At 27.2% G+C, this 24,840-nt stretch overlaps 1 protein-coding gene across 1 annotated transcript; it reads right to left on the bottom strand.

Moving 5' to 3' along the window:
• Nucleotides 1-726: 726 nt before the first annotated feature.
• On the bottom strand, nucleotides 727-24,700 carry LOC113554605 (tetratricopeptide repeat protein 39C-like). The gene is made up of 11 exons (XM_026958521.1): nucleotides 24,450-24,700; nucleotides 15,523-15,703; nucleotides 13,454-13,817; nucleotides 13,147-13,285; nucleotides 12,501-12,707; nucleotides 10,863-11,040; nucleotides 10,524-10,725; nucleotides 6,882-7,193; nucleotides 4,428-4,636; nucleotides 2,731-3,132; nucleotides 727-1,685 (listed from the first exon to the last, which is right to left on the bottom strand). The coding sequence occupies exons 2-10, from the start codon at nucleotides 15,676-15,678 to the stop codon at nucleotides 3,004-3,006; spliced, it is 1,896 nt and encodes a 631-aa protein (XP_026814322.1). The 5' UTR covers nucleotides 15,679-15,703; nucleotides 24,450-24,700; the 3' UTR covers nucleotides 727-1,685; nucleotides 2,731-3,003.
• Between the last annotated feature and the right edge of the window lie 140 nt (nucleotides 24,701-24,840).

Below are 24,840 nucleotides of genomic sequence, written 5' to 3'. Positions count from 1 at the left end.
TATCGAATGGAATTTTTGTTAAATGGCGGAAAAATTGGTACGTCTAGACAGTAATTAATATTATACTATTTATATTATATAACTAGCTCTGATGGTCTATACATACAATATAATATATACCTAACATTATATTGTGTAGTATATAAGGGTATATAATTGGCGTAAACGTTTCACGTGTTATTTTACGTGTTCACGGATTTCCAAACGTTAATTGAAAACGGCGTTTACAAAAAGACCTTTGAAGTTTGAAGGTGAATGATGTATTTATAATATATTACTGATCATTTCATATACGCAGTAGCAAACAATATTACACAAGTCTTGTGCTCAGTAGCCAGTTCAATATTAAATATTGCTAAATAAATGATTTTAGTAACTATTTTAAAATGTGAACGAAATCTGTTCAAAAAATATCGTCTAATATACTGATCAAAAATATATTATTATTATAATTTAGTTTCGTCTTTCAAGGTATCTATTTTATATTTACATAATATTTTATTATAGTACTCATGATCATATTATAATAAATAATAATAACATGCATCATGATTTATGTATTATCAATTCTCACTATATAATAAATACAACAATATAACTATTAAATACATTTATACATTATATGTATACACTATACAATTATTAAAAACTATACATCATAGCTATATAGACATATAGTAGACAAAATAAAGTATAAACATTATATTATAAATTACCTACAATACTTTCTATTACATAATTTAAAATATGTCGACCGTTTTATAGAAAACTGTAGTTGAACACTCAAAAATTATTTTATTCTGTATACCAACTTAAATACCTGTAAATTAAAAACCTAATAGGATTAATTTACTCGTATTATTATTTGACATGAGTAGTTACATGATGTGACGATAATTTAATTATTGTTTTAATGAATTAGCCAATAGTATTCGCAGGATTTCACGATTCATTGGAAATTTATTATACTCGTACTACCTCGACTGACAGTTGAACGACAAGTTGAGTATTTTGAATGATTAAAAAAATAAAATAATAATCGAAATAACTCAAGTATATTGAATATGTTTTAGTAATTGTAAAAATAATACTTCTTTTCATTGAAATACTTACAAGAGTATATTTTTCTTTTTCGAGAGAGTACTGAATAGTTACTAGAATTTCGAAACACCACCAAGAGGCTGTTGAAAATGACTGAAAACTTGTAACAAATGACGAGGGTTGTTTGAGGTAAAACTTGATGCGCCCGTTTGTATTTTTCCTAATTAATCATCGTTACCCTGTTACACAAATTACAAACACATGCCATCCAAAGCTTTATATAAAGCTACGTATAGCTTACTACCATAAAATAATTTTATTTTACAAAAATTTATATAATACTAAACATGCTGTTTATTTAAATAATTTAAAATATTTAATACAAATAATAACTAATTAAAGAAAAATAGAAATACTTGTGTAATTAGATGGCGGTGTTGGGTGTACCTATTCGAATTATAAATAATAATATTATTATTGTAGCTACGAACAAAACCAAATGGTAATTTAATGAACTAATCGAAAATGTATAGGTGATTATTAAGTACTTACTCACTCAAATAATAATAGTTGCTAAAAGTATCTTTATATAATAACACTTGTATCTGATATACTCGTATACTTAATATTCTAATTTCTAGGACCTAAATAAGTAATAAAATATTTATTATATTATATAATATAATATAACAAAGACAATTTTACAAATAATTATTCTGATTTGGTAATAATTTTATACTATATGTCATTTTGAACATTAGATCGAGTCCCAGCCCCCCAGTAGAATTTGTTTTTAATATTTTAATTTAAAAGCAAGTTATGATCATTTTAAAATTGTAATTGTCTATTATTTTATCACATTATATTTTAATAAATCAATTTAAAAAATGGATTAAAATAAATAAATTGTATGAAAATATTTTTAATGTGAGTAAATTACTCTCCTCATTTGTTATTACACTAATATAGTAAGTAATATATTAAAACAATTCTAAAATATATAACAATTAACAATGTTATAACAATTCTAATATCAAAATTTAGTTTGGAAGTCGATAATCTGGTATAAAATTACATATATTTTATCTAAAATAGGACATATTTAAGCTTATGAAATAAAATAAGATTTTGTGTTATAGAAATATTACAGTTTACAGAAATGTATAAGGAAAAAATAATGTTAAATTATAGAAAATGTTATGGTATCAAAACAATAACATTTCTTGTCAACAAGATGGGAGATATAGAAACTCGTATGATTTTTACCGAAATTGTTTTGATTAAAATCAGAAAATTAAAAAAAAAAATACTGTTTAAAATCCCAGTTGATAGTTAAATATTTTATATGCTTTTCCATTTATAATTTAAACCTTATAGCAACATTAATATTTCTTATAAAAAATATCAACTAAGAACAATTTTCATAAAATAACTATAAAGTAATAGTACTTAATGTTGACTTAATGACTTGACACAATTTTAAATTGACTAAATAAATTCAATAATATTTTACCCTACATGCATGTATTGTAAAAACCATCACATTGTTTCGAAATACTATTACTTAATTATTATACATTTAAATATTAACCTATAAATCCATTTATAGTTATAAATAATCAAATGTATTTTTTTGTTATTTACTAATTACTTTATTTAATATTGTTTATAAAGATAATAGATACTTACTGTAATCACTTATTGTTATTCTTACTCGATACAAGATACCAATTTTCTATACCTATTTTATGGACGGCTTAGTTTCTATAGCCCTATTTCGTCCATTTAATATAACAAAATACGTTTCTAATATTGCATTTTAGTATATGGTTTCGATGAAAACAATAATAATATGTATGTGCTTGAGTAATAAAAATCTGATTAATGATTAACAACAATAAGTTCGCGAAAACATTTTAATTTCACAATCCATCCTGTAGTAGTTGTTCCAGCCTCTGATCGTCATCTGACGTTTAATTTTTGTACGTACGCTTGCAATGAGACACATCGCATTTCATAGAAGTACTGAAAATGGTAATTTCGTTTTATATCCTTGAGTTTTTGGACTGTTCGTTTGCCCTCATCTATAGTCTGTTTTAAAAAAAAGAATGAGTTTAGTTTTTAGAACAGATATACCTATAGTCTTTATAGTTATAATAGTTATCATATGACAGGTTACACAAATTGACATTATAATATTATTTTTTACCATATTATTTTGTATCTAATTTTTTTTCCAATTATGTTTCATTTTTATATAAACGACGCATTTTAATCATATTTTTTTCCCTAAGATCGTATTTTCTTTGATGAGATATAATTGCATAGTAATAAGAATAATTATTGAAATTTAAGAAAGTTTTGTTATACTTTTTACTTGTTGGGTGTTGACTATTATACTTAGAAAATTATTTTTCATTATCTAAGATAAAAATAATAGTAGAAAAGAATAAAAAAAAACTAAACTAGAATAAAATAGTAAAACAAAAACAAAATAATGTACATAAATTACAAGCCCACACAATGATCAAGTCTGTTCAAACCCACGCATAAATGGATAATTTGGATTAAAATATAATTTACAAATAGTCGAGTAATGTAGTATATATAAGTACTAGTATATGTACCTACATTTTAAAACTTTGATTTATTTTTATTACTAAAATTTTATAATAATATAATTTAATATTGTAGGATAGTAAGAATAATCTATACGTTTATTATTAGGTATACAACTGGCGATCAAATTTAAAACCTAAAAATTATTCGATATTGTATTGTCTATAAAATTAATAATTATTCAAAAATATCAAAAATATTCATGTAATCTTAAATTTTCATACATCATATGATATTTAATAAACAAAATGATTTAATCGCAAAAAAAATTAAATGGATGTAGGTATCTATATAATTTAAAAATATATTATAGAGTGTTGGTTTCAAAAAATAAATACATACATTAAGCCATTTTCTATGAATTGTACTTACAATGACAAAATATTCTAAAGTTAATGATTTATCAGTAGTGGACAATCGTAGATTAAGATCTTGTTTTTTATATAGTAATAAATTACGGAAACGAAACTGTTATAATAATAGCGTTTGTAAATTGTAGTTCTATACAATTAAATATATATTAAAAAAGCATTAACATGCAAATAAAACAGAATGAATAAAAAACAATAAAAGCAAAATAAAAATTCATAATATAATATATTTAAATTTCTATAGGTACAATATTAAATATAGATACAATTTTAGGTAGATTTTTTAAATATATAATAGGGATAAAAATCTCCTAGTTACAAACTTACAATTAATAAAAATATAACCTATGTATGAAGATTAAAATGTTCTTTTATAATTAATAAAACTATGCTTACTTCGGTGTGTCTTAACTGCTCGGTGGTCAGTTCATAAATTCCGTATACGTATAAATGATCACGTCGCTGATTCCTGTCCATATTTTCGACAATGTCAATTAGAGATTGACGGTGGTCGTTGCCGAAACCCAAAACTCTCCGACAGACGACCGCCAGCAGTTGTTTTGTGTACCACATCGTGTTGTCGTCGTCTTCAGCTTCTTGGCAATCTGACAATAAAAATAAAAATAAATTATAATACCTAACAAATAATACAATATTCACTAATCCTACAAATTCCATACGTAGGTACAATACCACGTATGTAAACATGATATTATGTAGGCAAGTATAAAATTTCAGATTTTTCTTCTTGCTCAAAATATATTCATTTAAATTAATTTAAAATTAAGAAAAGAACTATACTGCAGACATTGAACTAGCTGAATAATGGATGCTAAAGTCGTGCCGTGAGTCACTTCGAAAATTTCAGACTGCGAGTACACGATCTTGCACCGTCGGGATTAACATTAAGTATACGTATGACAAATAATAATAATTTTACACATTTTTTATTTGACAAATTAATTTTAATATTTTTATACTAAAATAAAATTACTATACGAGTATAGTAAATAATTTAGTTTTTAAAATGTATTGAATAATATCAAAAACTATGAACGCTACTTTTTAAAGAGGCGAAAATCTTAAATTGTAATAAGAAACGTGTAGATAAGAATTCAACTTACAACTTTCATCAATTTTTAGATCATGATATATTCATAAACATGGATTTTAAACGTCAATATAGTAATAACATACATTTGAAATTGACAGTTTTTAGTTTTAATTTTTATCTAACGATATTATTCATATAGTTAGCTAATTCTATTCAACCAATTTTGATTAATTTCTGCGATTCAATGTTTTTATAACACTTCTGTTTAACTTTTAATTGGGGTCTCACATGCCTAAAATTTTCAAGAATATATACTTTACTGCGGGATTCTGAAAGAGCGTAAACATTGTGTTAATTAACAATGAAGTTTTAAAAACGTGTCACCAGTCACCGCCACCAACTAGCATTGTGATGTTTGTTAATAATTTATGAATAATTAAAAATGATCAAATACATTTTCAGTTTATGAGTCTCTGCATATCAACATGTTCGTTTTAATTTAATATTGAGGTAAATAGAAAAACCAAAAATTAATTACAAATCATGATTAATGACCCAACTCAATAAATAATAGCCTCATATTGAACTGTAATTAATCATCATTTATCACAGAAAAGCCAAAAGCGCTTCATATAGCTTTGAAAGTCGATCAAATAAGTAAAGTGCTTAAACGCGTTGTAAAATTACTTAGATTAAAAAGTATTAAAGTGTATTGGTAAATAGTGTGTACCTACTTTATTATCAAGTTTTATTTTGAAGTAAACATTACACTTAAATAGTAAAAACACATGTTTATTAAAATAAATGTTAGCTTCGCATTTTACTTTATATTTTAACAATTGAAGTATAAAAGTTAAAAAAAAAAAGTAATTTTGTAATTTTTATAATTAAATTAAAATATCATATCAAGGATAAATTATAACAAGTACTTGATTGTTTTTTGTTTTACAAGTTAGTATTCGTAAGATTCAGTTTTTATGTATAATTTATTTTACGTTCGAATCGTTTGATATTTATTAATGGTGTGTATTTTATCTATTGTATTCCTCAGTATCATTAGTTAACAAATGCATTATTTAACTAAATACAGATTATATTTATTATCCTCGAAAGTTTTTTTTTAAATAACGATAGCAGTTAGCACTACCATAACGACCACTGACTTACTGAATAAATCTATAATCTATTCATTATTCGAATCCGATGATCGAATACTTAAGGACGTATATACAGTTGATATCTTACAAGACCTGTATCCAGGTATCCTATTTCATCTTAAGTATTAATTGCATATTGCACAACTCGGGCAGTTTATACCAATACGGTATTGCCAATAACTATATAATTGTATCCCACATTCCCATATGATGTACACTTATATTACGATTATAGAGATATAAGAATTATTATCATTCTCGACACAGTGGTGGCCAACTACTCGCAATTATTAAGGATTGCCTACACAATATGATAATATAACTTATAATATGTTTAAAAACAGTAATACTTTTAACTTTTAAGTATATACAAAGAAATAAAAAATCTAATTTGGGAAATCGTCACTTTAAATAAGCTTGAGAATTACTGCTATTACGACTAGAATGCAACTCCCCTGCAGAATAATATAAAATAATAATCTTACAAAAATATGTTAAATAATATCTGTATTGAGTATACGTCATATTAAAAGTACTGATATCCACATAATGTGTATTCGTTCGGATGTGGCGTAGCGGTGGAAAATTATAAGTCATAACATATATTAAATTGCAGTAGATGAAAAACGATGTGCTTACCCGACAAGACGGCGTGCAGTGCGTCTACCGGCCACTTGGCCACGCCGTACTTGACATAAAGCACCTCGTAAGCGATCAAACGGCAGTAACGCTGACCGTCGCAGTGGAGGTGGCTGTGTTTGTAGTCGACGCTGTCTTCGCTCGAGGCCGCTGCCGTCCACCGCAGTGCTTCGGCCACCTTCTTATCTTTGCTCTCCATGAAGCTGCACATTGTTCCCCGATACGCGTCCAACCTGTAGCCGTTGACCACCTCATTAGCCCGCCGTCTCATAAGCTCAGCCGTAGTCGTATCACCCGCTGCGCCTGCGCACACTATAACATTTATATTATATACACACACGTGACTCATTTTTATTAGTTCTTACGATTTTGTTACATTATGGTACATTAGATTTTAGAACAATATCAATATGATATTATGTATACATTATACAAGCTGTTGTATCTGATTCCCCCGAAAAAATATGAATAAATGTAAACAACAATACAGCACACTGCACAGACTTTAACTTTTAAATGAAAAATTTTCGTATAATGTATATGATTTTCTATATCTCTGGTAAAAATTAGACAGATGGCGCCACGAGTATAATCTTATTTCACGGTATAGCTTATGCCAATTAGGGGATCAACACTGATCCATCGATGTAAAGTTTGTCGAGATCATATCAGTAGTTACAGAGATTACCCAGTCAAATTTTTCTATGCATCAGATCCACCCATACCCATAGGAAACAATCTATAGCAATAATATTTTTTCTATGTAGGAGAGATTCATGTAATTGTCCAAATTGGACACCTTGGATAAAATTTTAGCCAAAGTCTGATAAAAATACGTATAAATACTATTATTCAAATTCTAATTTGTCACTTAGTCAGTACAGTTCTAGATTAGTAAAATAAATGGTTTAATTATGTAATAATGAATGATAAAATATAAAACATTTTGTACATAAAAAAATAATCATAGAACAAATTCAACAAAATTGTTTCGTTTTTTTTGATTTTTCAAATAAAACAGCAACCACACACGTTTATGATCGGCGGTTACAGCGATCGTATGTTTATTGGATCGTAAACTAAATTTATATTTTTACAAATGAATTCATTTTAATAATAACTTAACTTAAATAAATAGAATACTTTATTGTATTAAACAAGTATTCAATAAGATTAGCATTTTGATAGTGACCAATAAAAATGGACATAACTGAAATACAATCGCTACAAGATAATGCGTTTTCATTTTTCATGTATAACGAAACCTCTTAATATCTGACACTTTCGGTCGCTGACATTTTATCCGTTATAAATTAAAAAATGAATAATATCAAAGTATATCAATAAAATAATGATACGTTCATGTCGTATTATTTATTTTATTTGTTTGTATAAATAAACTTGTATGTATTATTATTTAAAACAAAGTAAGTTACTGAATTAGACAGCCATTTCTTACGAAGGATAAGATAAATTATAATAGAATAATAATGTGTAAAATGTACATTATAATAATGTAATATATGCTTAGACAATAACTACGATAAAAGTTATTAATATTAAATTTCATTAAACATTTAATTTTAGTCATAAAAGTGTCCGATTTTTAGACTTTAGTCTTATGAGTATCCCATATTTAAAAATAAGTAGTAAAAATGTTTCCATTTACGAAAAAAAATGTATACTATTTAGAGCTGTAGCCGGTTAAGGAAGGTTTTACGATATTCATTTTGTTACTGAAAACAGACAATTCACCAGACTATAGTGGGGGGATCGCCCTTACCGCCCCTGGATCTGCGCCTGAAGCGGAGAACATTGATTCTGCTGTAATTTCTGTACCTACCAACCACGCAAATAGGGTAAATAAAACCTATCGGTTATCAAATTTGCAAGTTTCTACAGTTATTCATTTTTTAATCAAAACAAAACAACGAAATCGATTTTATCCAAAAATTTATTTTGAATGAAATCTTGTATTCTCCTATTTTTTTTTTTTTTTTTGGTTTTTTCCTAATTTATTTTTAAAAATTATTAGGCATTTGCTTACTTAAAAAATTTTATTCTACTAACAGTATAGGTACTAACTAGATTTAATTTTGTACCATAATAAAACTGTTCAGCTGCGTTTACTTTTACTACTTCTAAAGGTGACAAGATTTACAAATTAAATTATAAAATACACACATCGTTCTAAAACTATGAAATCAATTGTATTATATAACATAAAAATTTCAGATAAAATTAATAATTTTAATTCGAATAACTTCTATTTAAATTTATGAAATTTACAAATTTAACGTGTATTGTTTAATTGATCAAACCTCTTTTTTTCGTTACAATAATAACCCTCGACTCTCTGCTTGATTACGATAATAGTTACAGATAGGTAGTCTTAAATTAAATGCTTAAAATAATTTTATTTTCAACGTGAATTTATAACAGTTCATTATATAACTTTATCACCACACAATGTATTAACTATTTAGACGGGTATACGGTAGTAGGGCGCGCAACTCCAGGAAACGTAGTACAAGTTTTCAAATTATTCATTTAGATTTTATGTTTTATCAAATTAAGAACTTTGAAAACTTTACGAGTTTTGGTTGAATTTCAACTTCATTAAAGTAAAATTTTACGAGCCTTAACAAATTATTCGTAAAATATCTAAAACATACCACGTATACACATCCGGCGTAGATACTAAATTTTTAGAACCGTAAATATTATAGACAAAGTATTTAGTTTTGAAAAAAATTGTAAGAAGTATGACGGATTTTAATGCTTATTTATATTTTTACGTAAAATATTAACATAAAATGATTATAATATTAGTGCACCCAAATATTTTTAATTATAATATAGCATATACCGAGAAATCAACTATACTTTTTTGTTTTTTCCTCAAAGGGAATTTATTATTTTCTCAGTAAATATGCTGTGAACAAATCCTTTAATATTTAAAAACTTTAAAGCCCCGATTAGAATTTTACCAACTGTCTTTGTTTCCCTGACTTGAACGCCAACTCTTTAAACCCACCTTTATACTATAAAAATTAGAAAACAAAAAACGAAGAACACAAAACTGCATCCCATTATGCAAATCGATTTGAAAATTTAAAAGTTTTTATAATATATTAATATATAATGAAAAATATAAATGGAAATATCTCTTAGTTGTTCATTTCGATATGCATTGCATTTTCTAAATATTCTAAATTTTTAACTACATCACACAACAAAAACACAACAATATATCATAATAATAGTAGTTTCCCTATTAACCATTTTCTAAGGAATCTAAATACTCAGATATTGTATAACATATTAACACCTTTAAGATACATATTTGAATTTTAAATGGATATCACCACGAAACCAACGAAACCAGATAATTATACCACATAATATTACATATTATAATTAAAAATCATATTTTAAATACTATTGATTATTTTACTGACTACTTTTAATAAATTAAAAATTTTCATAAATAAATTGTTGAAAATATGAAAAAAATACTATATTGAAAACAGTAATTTAAAACAAATCTCTTATCACTGCATTGAAGATCGTATATTTTAGGTACAAATGTACAATACTATATTTAAAAAAAAAAATACGAGAGATAAGAATTGTTTTTACCTGTAGCCATGAAATAATGATACTGCTTCATCCACACTTCTGCTACACTTGCGAATTTTTTATACGCAGCAATCCAATCCAATTTAATTGCATACATGAATCCTAATTCATGTAAACACATTGTTTTCATACTTACAAAAGAATTATCAACTAAAACTGTTGATCCAATTTCGTATGCTCGTATCGATCGTTCTAAATCACCCTACGAGTATATAAATTTACTGACACAGTCAAAGTTTATTGAAACGTCAATTAATTAAATATAGTTATGAACATCCATGAAAGAAAAATTAAAGCCAACAACTTTACTTTTGTTTAAGTTTACACTTATCTACAAACCTTGAGATAAAGCGATCGCCCGATAAAGTATTGCAGAGATGTCGAGTTTTGGAATTCTTCGGGTGGATTACAAACTAATTGTTCTGATTCCTTGACATAGGTTTCATTTTCTCGAGACTGGGGACCGTCAAACAAGTAATCTGTGTTTCCCATCATGTGATACCACGACAGGATCAACCTAATAAATACTTACACAATCATCGAGGTGCTTAAATAACCAATAGAGACGTATTCAGAATTTAGTATTCCGGTGTTTAATTATTTTCTCCCCAAACATCATTATAAATTTAGGAAAAATTATTTTTATTCAATATTACATGGCTTAATAAAGTAGAAAAAATAAATTCAACTAATAAAAATCAACAAATTTTATTACTAAAGAATATAATTAAAACAGATTTCAGGATGCAATACCGCAGAGCTCTAATTCGTTTTTACAGATTGATGCATGTATATTGTATGTATATGTATAATAACAAGATAAAAAATAAATAAATAATTTTCCGATAAAATAAGAATAGATTAACATATGATTGGTTACAAAATATTATAAGTGTAGGTTAGGTTTCTAAATAATATGCTTATATAAAAACGGGCCATCCTGCAGGGTTATCGTCAATTCTGGGACCCTTCAAACAGTTCAAACAAGTCTTTATGGTAACCATAATTAATACTTAGACAGAATACTTTTTTAAGTTTATATTCAATTTTTTTTTTTTTTATTATACTTTAAATAATTAAATCTAAAACTCTTTTAAAAAGAGAGCATGACTTTTTTAGATATGACTATGTTTATCAAGATTATATTTGGATTTTATAAACCATTATTTATATATGTATATAATAGAAAGAACGTAGATATAGGCATCACGTTATGGGCAACTACAATAGGTGTACCTTGGCTGCATCAATTGATTTTAAGTTTTACAAATCATTGTATATCTTCATAAATTGAAATGTATTATTATTGGAATCTCGATCTGTTGTATATAATATATATATAGTATGTTCAAATACCTATGCTATCTTATTGAGTTGGAGCATTGATTTTATAATAAATTGTAAGATCAATTGTCTATAGGTCACTATGATAATACGAAATGTATTAAATTTGAAATGAACGTTAAATTGTACGTGCAAAAAGGTTCTGAGCGAAGGAAACGTGTTGATATATTTCGACTATTTCTAAGAATATTGTTTATGTTATGTATTACTTATATTTAAATTATTAATATTTATTAATCTAATTATAATTGGATTAGTTGAACTAATAGAAGGTTTCTTACTGAATTACAATAAAAAAAAAAAATATTTGGAATTGTTTATAATATATAGCAAGGGCGGCTAAGGTATAGTACTGGGATTTTTCTACTTTTGATTTTCAAAAGTATTATTAACTATATATCAAATTAGTCACCAGAAATTATCATCGGAATTGAAGATGAAATCAAATTTCCTGTACTTAAAGGAGAAATGAAAAGTATTTATATACCACACACGTTTCATTGTAAAACAAATAGCAACGGGATACCTAACTATTACCGTGTGTGTGTGTATGCTGAACGTCCCGAGAAGGTACCTAGTCGTTTTATTTATTTAAAAATAAAAAAGTAGTAATAATGTCATCGTTATAGTTACCATGCCAACGGTGCGTGTACGTCAGGTCCATTTTTGGCGAACGTTAAAGCGTCTAAACCGGTTTGGCGATTTCCACGAAAACCCAACATTCCAATTAGAGGGACCATCATAGGTGAAACTAATGATAAGATCAAATTAAAAGCGCCATATCCCACACTGACCGCTGCCATCAATCTAACCACGTCTTTAGACATCCCGTTTGACACACTATACGAAAAACAACAATATTTAACACGCTCCACTCAAGCATAATAATATTACGATTACTTTAAAAATAATCTTTGTATCAAATTTATAATCGACGTGTCGAATTATTTTTTTTTTTACGACGCTACGAGTTAGTTTAGTTAGATACTACATAATATAGTAAGTATTTAGTATATCTATATAGTGGTGGATAGTAACACTATATACAGCGCATAGGTGTATTAACGGGCGAGTTTTTAGACACCATAGTATATAGAATAGGTATATGGAGAACGATTCCTGTTTTCGTGAACCGGGCAATATAAATTATCCTGAGAAGTATTTAAGGAATTCTTAATTATTTAAGAAAACTACCTACACTGTTTTATTTATACATAATTTTGGCCTGGTTCACGACAATCGGCTGTTGAATAATTCAAATGTATTAGTGTACGCGTACCTATCTTGACGAAACGTTTCAAACGATGTGGTAGCCGAGCGATACATACGACTTCCTACGTTCGACGTCGAAGCCAACGAGGTGGCGGACGAGGATTGTCTGCGTTTCAAAACCGGCGGCCACCGCGGAGTGTTCTCGTCTGATACACACAACAAAGTAAAAACAAATACTTCGTGAATGAGGTTCCTCCGATGGGTATTACAGGTATAAGAAGTCACGGTTATTATCATGCTATACTATACAATCTATAAATAACCGCAGTATAGGTATATAATCGTGGTTAAAAAACCGTGGTTAGCATGCTGACCGGGGTCCAGTTCGTACACGGCGCGGTAGACGTCCAGCACGGAGGCGTAACACTGCTGATACATTTTCCAGGCGCGCCGCAACGTGTAGACCCCCTTGGCGGTAGCTATGTGGCCCACGTTGTACCCGTTCATGACCTTGACGATCATCAGTCCGACTATGCACAGGGTGACGTCGGCCAGCGCGATCTGTCCGTCGTAGTGGTCGACGCCCGCCGCGGCGGCGCCCGACGAGAATTGCAGCTTCCGCCTGACCAACCCCAACCAACCGCCGCCGTCCAACATCGCGCCGCACCGCGCCTCGAACCGCTTGAACTCGGCCTGCACGGATTCCAGTCGCGACTTTTCCGGCGCTTGGATTGCCGTCTGCGGGATACCCAGATATCATATCGTTATATAGGAGAAACGAAAGAAAAACATTGAACGTCCGTCGAGCAGCGTGAACGTGCGTATATATCAATGTATAATATAAAATTCGTTTAAAAATTAAATATTTAGATTCTCGCTGACTGATTAAAACAATTACTTACTTATCAGGTTTCAAACAATATAAAGTTTGTTTTTACTATATCAAGAACATTTCTTCAAATTTGGATTCATTTTCCAATCGTGTATTGGTGTATTATAAGTATTATTAAAAGGAAATCTTTCATTTACATAAAAAAACATATTAAACATGGCGTTTTGAAATGCGAATAATAATTGTTCTATTTCTTTGTGACTATAATCGAACTAAATCGTACACAAAAAATTCAGAAACCGTGCTATATTAAATGTTGTATTTTTAATGGTTATGAACTACAATGGATATTGTACACTTTTATTGAAAGTTTGTTAGAATAGTTAATAATATATATGATAAGTGCGTTAAATATTGATTGGTTTATACACGCTTGTAGAAGTTTAAGGGTGTCAGAAAAATTAACCTATATCTTTATTTAAATTTACTTACGGAAACTTTAATTTATGCAAATTTTTAAATACTACCTATTGACTATTGAGAGATGTAGGTAGATAGGTAAACTATACGATATTTTTAATTTGTACACTTGAAATGATGTGCGTCAAGTTCATGAATCTACAACGATAGCATGTAGTTAAAATTCTTAATAAGGTGCATTTGGAAGACGATTTACATTTCAATAAAACGCATATAAATGCCCTCACATAAAATCATATTCAAAGGCTACGACTTTAAACTGTTTATATAGTTGTATTGTATAAACATAATATCATTAAAAGTATTAATATATTATGACGTTCAATCGCATAATTATTAATTTCTAACAATTTTCTTTGTTTTTAATGTGGTATAATATTATTAATAAAACAAAAATATTATTTCATTAATTTGATCTGAAATTAATTAAATAATGAAAATGGAAAACTGTATGGTTCTAAACTCATTTAAATTTTTTACTAATTGTATGCTTCATAGATTTGTTTTATTAGTTATTTGAAATGTAAATTTCGGAGTAAAAGGATTAAATGTGTTTTTACACTTACAAACATTTTTTTTCGAAATAAAGTCAAAATTTTATAATTAATAATATGATTTAATTAGGTATGCATTATATAATATCTATATATTTTAGAGGTATATACTATTAATATATGTACGCATCACATAATTTGTATGCACAATAATATTATTGTAATAGCTGAAGACTGAAATATAATAAACACTTGACTATATCTATATTGTTGAATTTCCAATTAAGTATTTGTATCAAACAATGTAGGTATATACGACGAAGCATATAAATATAGATATATACATATGGTCCATAAAAACAAATAGCTATGATAAATATATGTTTGGTATTCACTATATTTGTTATATCTATCTATACTATATAGAAAATAGATTTTATAGCTTAAGTTAGCCGTGACTGCTATAAAACTTAGTTTATCATTTTATCAAATAGAACTTGTAATTTTAATTTTTAACCAAACCTATTGTTTTCACGGGTGCAACCAAAAATGTTGATAGTAACAATCATATTTTGGTAATCATTACTATTTTTTTTAAATACTGTAATAATGATAAGGAATTCCAAAATTTATTGACCAGTAATAAAATGAAACATTTGCCGCTTGCAATATGAAGGTCATTCTCTTGTTGGTTTAGTAAAGCTTCGGCATCGGCTAAGTTATTAACATTTTGTATTAACATCCACACTGCTTTTCTGCATATTCTCCAAGTAGGTTCATTGTTTGAGGACATACCAATTAACAGCGACCAAGTTCGCCTAAAATAACAAACATAAGACAACGTTTTTTAGCGTTTTGATATGCAAGTCAAACAATAATAAACGTTTCTATCCATTAATCTGTAAACGATTTAAACATAAAGTAAGTAAATTTAAGTTTAAGCTTTTAACAACAAACTTTAGATACTTGTAACTTAGTATTATTATTGATTGCCATAATTATCTTTACTTTATAAATTTATAGTACAATATATTATCTTATACTTATAATTTAATTATCAAAACAATTATATTGATTTTAAATTATACATCGAACTTTATTGTGTATAATTATTTACAATAATTTTTCAAAGGACATAGGTTTACGTATAGTAAACGCCATTAGTCGTTGGTCAGTATGGGCTAAAAACAAGTGGATCGCAACACAATTTTTAGTCGATTAAGACCACTTTTCGTCTTTTCTCGAATTTTTTTATTTAAGTATATACAACCTATTCATCTTCTGTCTCCTGAAAATTAAGCAGTGAAATAAGAATACATTCGTATCTCTTTGGTTTTTATCGTGATGTACAATTTTCTTAAGAATACTAATTTGCACCTTGAGCAAAGTCGGTTAATGCAATTAGTCCTTGTGACAATAAAAGTAACGACTACATAAGAGTATATAGCGTGAAACCGAAAATTATACGTTATATTTACGTAACACTTAGTTAATATATGACACAAACAAACGTTTAATGTATTTATAACATTTAAATAACGTATTATTAACGTATAATTAACATATACTACATTTTTATATAAAAATTAAATTAAATTATTAAATATTAATGTATTTATCCATTTTCAATGATAAAAGAAGTAACATGATATACTTACTTCAGTAAATAGTGCTTTTTAAAGAAAGGACACGTGTAAGTTGTTAAAATAAAACGTGCGTCAGCAGGACGTAAGGAAATAATATGGATTATTATAGTTGGCGTTTTGACGACCCCATATGTAGTACATATAGATACATTTCTTCAAGGATTTTATCTACGAGTATTAGTAAACTATAATAGTTATAATAATAAATTGTTATAATTATTACAGTATATACAGGTAATCATTAGACGTATATTTTACGATAACATATAGGAATCTATATAGACTATAACAAAAAACAAGTAAATAAAATGGTTTAAAAATAATCGGAAAAAATCGTTTTAGACAAAATACAAGTAATTGAAAACACGAAGGGCAGTTATTGAACGGTTTACCCACTCACGTAGTCACGTCCTATTAAATTTATATACACTTATGTTTAATTATCTCATCTTATACCATTTCGTGATAACATGTACACTATATATATTGTTAATTTATTTTAATACAAAAAATAAATAACTTGAAATAAAAAATATTATTTCTACTTTACAAACTATACATTTTATTCAGATTTAATATTTATTATAACTATATTTTCTAAGTATGCGTTGAATGGTTATTCTATTCTTCAAACAATAGGAGAAATTATCTGTACTTCCAATCACCAAATAAATTATATTAAACTTAAAATATAATATGCCATTATAACCTTTATTTGTATTATTATCTATAGCTATAAATGTATAATAGATGTGTATATTTACTTACTGATTTTAAATATTTGACTTATTTCATATAATTATTTTAAAGTTTTCCACTGATTGAATTTATAAATAGCATCTTTTATATCTATAATATTTATATCTATATTAATATTATAAAGAGGAAAGATTTAAATAATTGATTGTTTGTATTGAATAGGTTCCGAAACTACTGAATCGATTTAAATGAAATTTGATACATAGTTTAGACACTGAGAAAGAACATAGGCTATTTTTTAATACTAAAAAAGGGCTGTAAGGAGTTTAAATAGGAGATAGTACATATTATAATAAAATTAATTTAAAAAAAGTAAAAAAAAAAGTAGTAATTAGACATATTTTTACTATTTTTAGTATCCTAGCAACCGCTTAGAAGAAATAACAAACATTATTAAACGATTGAAAATAGTTTTTACCCCCTTAGAAGTCGAATTTTGAAAAATACTTTGTTAGTGCGCCCCTGCATTGCTTAAGGAACCTCTGTACAAAATTTTAAATCTCTAGACCTAACGATTCGGTCAGTGCGTTAATGAGTGAATTACCGCTTACACAATACTTCCACAATACTTTCGCAACGCTGCCTAAGCTAAAATCTAGAAGCTAAGCTTATACATAGAATTTATTATTCACACCATTCTAGGATATATTGGGATTGACTTGTAATTTGTATATGCTTGTTATATTATGCAATATTTTTAGCAAACAATTTGCTCAACCTAATGTAATACTAATAAAACACTACACTATAATAGTATAAATATAATTTATATTATAGAGTTACATAATCAATTGTTAATAATAATAGTTGCTAATCATCAGTGCTCTATTTGGAAAAAATAAAAGAAAGAAGACTCCCACTTAAAAAAAAATAGTGTTCCTTACAATGATTAATGTCAGCCTAGCTTGTGGGTGCTTTGCCCCCACACCCTTAGACATCCACTTTCAACAATAGGTAGTTGTTAGAATCTATAGTACACTAGCTATTACAAGTAAAATTTACCAAAAATTACAATAAATATTATTTTACTTCTCATTCAAAATTAATGGTTAACTTTATTAACATTTCTAACTAATTATAATAAGGTAATTCATTAAAAAAAACTAAATTAATGTTTATGACTGTTGGTAATTGTGATTTATTACCTACTTCAGCAATTTTTCTTTTAGGACAACATTCTTCTTCAACAAATCTCTTCCCCTCTGCATATCCAAGAAAATACATACGATTCTGGTTTAAATTTTTTTAACTAGAAGTCCAACACAATTTATAATCATTAAGGAAGAAATATAAATAGAACCTAACTTGGTAACTATTAAATTGTGCATAGAACTAAAAGCACGTTCATACTCACCTGATGATATTGCAATTATCTTAATTGCGTTTAATAGAGGGTGCAGATCCTGTATATAAAGCTTATTTTTATTATTTTTAAATTCTTGAAAGTCGCGTATTATTGTGGACTTTTTTTCATCAACTTGAAACGTTTTTATAAATCACTGCAGGACGTCTAGACGGCACTAACACCATAATGAATATTATATTTGTCAGGTTTATTATTTTGATCTATTACTCCAAAATTTTTAAGTAACTGAATGTATTTATCTTTAAACTAATAGTTCTGAAAAAACTTTTTACCACAGACTATTGACTAAGACAAATTGTAACTACTATATAATATAATAAGTCCATGCTTTTTCTGTGTTATCAATTATAAACTATAATAAAAATAAATCCATAAATTAAATTGTAATATAATAGGTTATAAGTGAAACTTTATGAAATAAAAATTACAAAATTACAATAATTTTTTTATGAAGTAAAACGTTTCATCACCTCGTTCTAATAATAATTAGAAGGGGATCTTTCAATATATAAAAAAAAATTTGAAAGGAGTTCCGTTCCCCTGCGTCCCTTTACAATTTGATCAATGGTAATCCATCCGTTTCCTTCGCTCAGAATCGTTTTTGGTAGGTATATTATTATTATACAACGATATTTAAGTTAAATTATTTAACACATAACTACATAAGAATGATCAAGCTATGGCACAATGGCTAGACACTTATAGCTATTAGAAACCTACTGTATAACAAAGGGAGTTTTTAAATATATTCAACTAATTATTAATAAACATTTTATTTAATAATTAAATGATTATTAGTTATAATTGGTAACTGGTAGGCATTAATATATTAATATTGTAAAAATAGGGTAAGTTACCTGTACCTATAATCTGCAATATATACTATATCATAATTTAAAACTGTATATAGGATTGCCAGGACCCACAATAAAACGATTAAATAAATAACAGTATTATTATAAATACCCTTAAGGGAAAATAAATTGCTTTATTCAATTATATTATAAATTATAATTTATTAATATGGAATATGGCTTCACGAATATTTAGCATATCATTATTATAGACTTCCGACCATTATTATAATAAATTAAAAATAAATAATATTTTTTTATTTGTAATTTTAAGGTAATTCGTGTACCTATATTATTATAATTTTATACAATAATAAAAATTCAAAAATGTGAACTTAATTGTATCACATAAAAACATATTAATGCATATTGCAATGTTTAGTATACCTACCAACGTAGGTACATACGACACAAAGTCGATTAATCCTGGGTGCCAAAGGCTATGTATAATGCAAAGAGATATGGTCGATATGGAAATACATAATATATATATTACATAATTTCGTCCAAATTTTTTATTTTTTACGAGAAAATATTTAAGAAATGGAAATCTAAACGTATTTTTGCCAAGTTTACAAAATCCGAGTTATACATAGTTTTAAAGAAAAAATGTCAGTCAAATTCGTTTTTTAAATTACTGTTTAGTCCAAAATGAATCTTTTGACTTTTTCTGTACACAAAAATGGTATTTAAAAAAATCAAACCTTACTTTTTCAGTTTTATGCAAAACGTTCTTTTACTCATGTAAAATAAATAAGCACCAATCATTAACTATATCAGTGACGTTTCCGGAGGGTCGACTGAGGAAGCTGCAGTCCTTCCCTCAAAATATTAAAAAAATTTAAAAATTATTTTAATTTTTAATGGCTTATGAAAATTGCAACAAAAATCTTAAATTGTATTTTACAAAAGAAAAATAATCCTGGCTACGCCACTGAACTATATCAAAACAAAATTGTGAATTGAAAATTATACCAAAACATACTTTTTTATGTTATGCCGAAACGTAGGTACAATTGCCCCTGTTGTAGGTAAGTGCAAGAGAATAAAAAAAAAGTCCAAAACGTATTGAATTAATGGAAATAGTACACTTTGGATAATTGTACATTTTGAAATGCCAAAAATATAGAAATTATATATAAAAAAAAAAAAAAAATAGAATTTTTTGTTTTAAAAAATCGATATAACTTATTATACATTACATTTGTTTGACTTAAATTAACTTATATCGATTATAGAAAGGGATACAGAAAATCGTATCTCCCAAAAAATCAGTTTTTTTGACAATAATACGTTTTGAATTTACAACCCACGGAACAATATACAATGCGTAGATAGATAGATTAAGTATTATTCTATTATACATTATCACATTATCTTTTAATACACACATGACACATTCAAGTCAGATATTAAAAATTGTGTTATTTTTTCTTGAAAATTTAAATTACATTTACGTTTTATGATCATACAGCAGGTTATGTAATTATTTATATTCGATAATGCATTTCACTAAATTGCGAGTATTATTTTTATGTATACATTTTTATTTTATCTTTTAGATTCTGAACGGAATGATGAATGCATTGACTTCACAAAAATGTGTGTTTTTTTTAATTTTTTTTTTTTTTGTCTGTCATTGCGTTTTGGAGTAGTAATAATACTTCGATTTTTGACTTCAGCCTCTCTTTGAAAAGGAAAATTCATCTAGTTGGTACTTTGGGCGGTCAAAATTTCTAGTAGTTTTCAAAAACGTCGGGAAAAACCCTGAAAAAATAACGGAAAAACGAGAATTTCTACGCATAACCAATTTTTGACAAAATCGATTTTTTGATTTAGCTGTAACTCAAAAACGAATCATTGAAAATACTTAAAATTTTCACCAAATGTTTATATTATGGTCATCTATTTACGATTAAATTCAAAATATTTTGACCTTTTTTAAGCTATTTTTAGACAATTGAAATTTTCGACTTTTGTAAGTTTTTTTTCTTGAAATGCCGATAAAATAAATTTGGCTTTCCAAAAAATCTTTAAAATTTAATACAAGGTTTATTATAAGTTGCACTTATCTTAGTAAAAAAAATCAATAATCGTTAGTTACATTTTTGTTTATATGCATTTAAAGTTTAAATGTTTACAAAATATATCAAAATCGCGAGAATTTGCAAGGAATTTTGAAGTTGAAAATTCATAAAATTTTTGTGATCTATACTTAAGGTTCAAAAATCTAATACAAGGTTATCCATAAGTTTTCCTTCAAGTAACTGTAAAAAAAAAAATTCCAGCGTCAATATAGAAAACATTTTATGAGCGTATGAAATTTAATTTTTACGAAATCGCGTAAAATAACGATATATTACAATTTAAATATAGGTATTAATATAATATATCCAACTAATTATCATTAACTGACAAATCATCTCAGTTCAGAATCGTTTTTCGTATACAATGGTACCCGTTATTGCTTTCAAAATTAACGTATTCTGGGCCGGCTCATGCAAAAATAGTGCCCAATGCAAAATCAAATTTTGCTGCCTCTAAAAAAAAAAATTTGTTTTCTCATTTTAACTTAGCCCCTCCACTCCCCCCTATTTTTTTATGTGACTATACCTAAAAGAAATTTTTTATTTTTTTTTATTTTTATTTCATATTTGTATAGTTATATAATAATTGATTGTAAATTCATTAGTCACACATATTTGGATTTTAGGAAATAGGAATTCATAATAATTAAATACTTATGCTTTTTAAAATATTTTTCATTTTTGCTGTGTTCAGTAAGTTGTGAAAATCTCTAATGATTGATTGGATAACAGTGTCTAAAATCTGGTTGAAAAAATTAATTTTAAAACTTTGTTTTGGGTTATAAATAAGTTTGTCTCGTGATTCATATACTCAATTGAGTAGATATCGTATTGGCCGTACTTGCCGGACAATTTTAGTTTGAAAACAAATAATTTTTGGCTGTACGAACGTTATAAATATATTATATGTATTTATAACTATTATTTAGTCATAATTATTAGATACCTATATAATAATTACTAAGTATTATATTTTATTTTATTACCTATATCATCATGGAGTTGTTGATATTAGAGGTCTAAAACAAAGAGTTTTTTTTTATAGAATAAATGGCATCTTAAATATAGGGAAAGGATAAAGAATGGAATGCAGTAGCTAAGTAAACTAAAATGGGTAATAAGTGAATTAATTTTTTTCATTTATTGAGCACTGAAAATATTCGTAGCAAGTCTAATTTTTCGTACGCTTTTTACGCATCGGACGTAATTACAATGGTCATACTTGCGATTTTCGGAACGCGTTGCGACAAACGCGTTATTAAATAGTTCATATTAGCTGCAATTCGGATTTGATTTACATTAGACACAGCTGTAAGGTAATAACTTTAAACAATATTATTTTATTTTATAGGTAAGTTAGTTTTCACAAATAAATTTTTTTAAATATTTTTCTTATATAATACCAATAGAAATAAAAAAAAATGTATGAGTTAATTTTGAAAATGCCGCTCCAGCTAAAGTGCCACTCTAGGCATGTGCCTAGCTCGCTTATACCTTGAGCCGGCCCTGCGATATCCATTATAGTGACCAGTGACCTACTCTCCATCTCTACTATACAGCAGAGCGATATCCACTTACCCACTTTTTTAATTATTATGATTAAAAATGTATGTGGCCCGTAAGTAATTTTCAAAAATTACATTTGGCCCTTTCTAAAATTTTAATAAGGTCTGCTGCTCTATAAAGCATCGTTTCTCAACCTTTTTAGTCTCGTGACCACTAAAAAAGGTATAAAATATGGTCAATCATATTGCGACCTTCCTCCCTATTTATATTAATACTCTGTATAAATTTGTATCATATCGTCGGGAATGCCAAATTTTGAATAAAAAGGTAATTTTATAAATCGTCGTTTTATTATTTTTGACCTATGCGACCCCCAGTCAAATCAATCGTGATCCTCCGGTTGAGAAACACTTCTCTAAAGAATCTGGAAAAAATCTCTTATAAATATATGGTAAATATACATAAAACTGGTCGAACATTTTATTTTAAGTGGGCAGCAATTTATACCTAGTCAAAAAATAATTGTTTAGTATTGATGACGAATTGACGTATTATATGAAAAAGATATACATATAATATATAATATATAGTCAAGTCACGATAACTCGAAAAACTTGACAACTCAAATTTTTATTCTCCTAGAAATAAAAATTAATATAAATTCGAGTTAGATATTTCGAATAATACATATCTCACAGCGAATTTTTATCTCTCTTCAACTTCGAGTTATCGCGACTCGACTGTATATGTTATATACAATATACACTATATTTAACCATTTTTAATACTACACATTTAAAATTAGAAGATCAAATCTATACAAACAACAGAACGGACTTATAATATTTACTAAAATAAACACTAATATTAAATCTAAAATTATAGATTTGAATATTTGTAATACTCAAACAGTGTTGTATCTAAATATTTAATTTAGTAATGACGTAATGTACGAGAGTATAATAAAAAAAAATATATTTATTAAATGTTAGTTACCGATATTATTAATCGGTCAGTCATTACTTCAAAACAATCCAATAGCTAGGTAATCCGAGGACTACGAAATTAAATGTTAATTTTTTTTTTTTTATTGTAAAGCTAAATAAAAAGTTAAAATGTTAAGACAAAATTGTAATGATTACAATATTAGATAATGTTCAATTTTCCTATTTATGAGTTTATGATAACTACAGATAACTGAAAACGACATTTTAAAATACGCGCAAAAATATATACTAGTATATATGTATATATACAATTATGCATGTAATATTGAAATAGTCTGCCCCTACTATTAAAAATAAAGTTACCCAACAAACTGCCATATATACATTTTATATACTCACTTGAACGAGGATCGTCAATACAATTGCTATTTCCAATATATATACGTCAAAAAGACCGTGGTCGTGGTGGTCTCATGGACGTTAGATTTCCGAGGCGCTGGCCATGATCGTGATGCACACAGACATTTAATTAGCCATTATAATATATATTGTGTTTATTTGATATTACAAAACACATCAATCAATATATTTTATATAAAACAATAAGGTCGGACCGCGATGTGCGCGCGCGGAAACGAATTGTTTAATGACCGGACGTGGTCGCGAAACTAAACTCTAAAACGGCTTTTGCTGCCAACAGCGGCGCCACGCCACGCGGACACGTAACAGAAAAAAAAATACGTGCAATAAAAGCCACCACTGCCGAATCGTTGAACTCGGCGACGAGGAA

This window comes from Rhopalosiphum maidis, chromosome 2 (assembly GCF_003676215.2).
Source record: "Rhopalosiphum maidis isolate BTI-1 chromosome 2, ASM367621v3, whole genome shotgun sequence".
Classification (NCBI taxonomy): domain Eukaryota; kingdom Metazoa; phylum Arthropoda; class Insecta; order Hemiptera; family Aphididae; genus Rhopalosiphum; species Rhopalosiphum maidis.
This window is presented reverse-complemented; position numbering and strand designations above follow the sequence as displayed.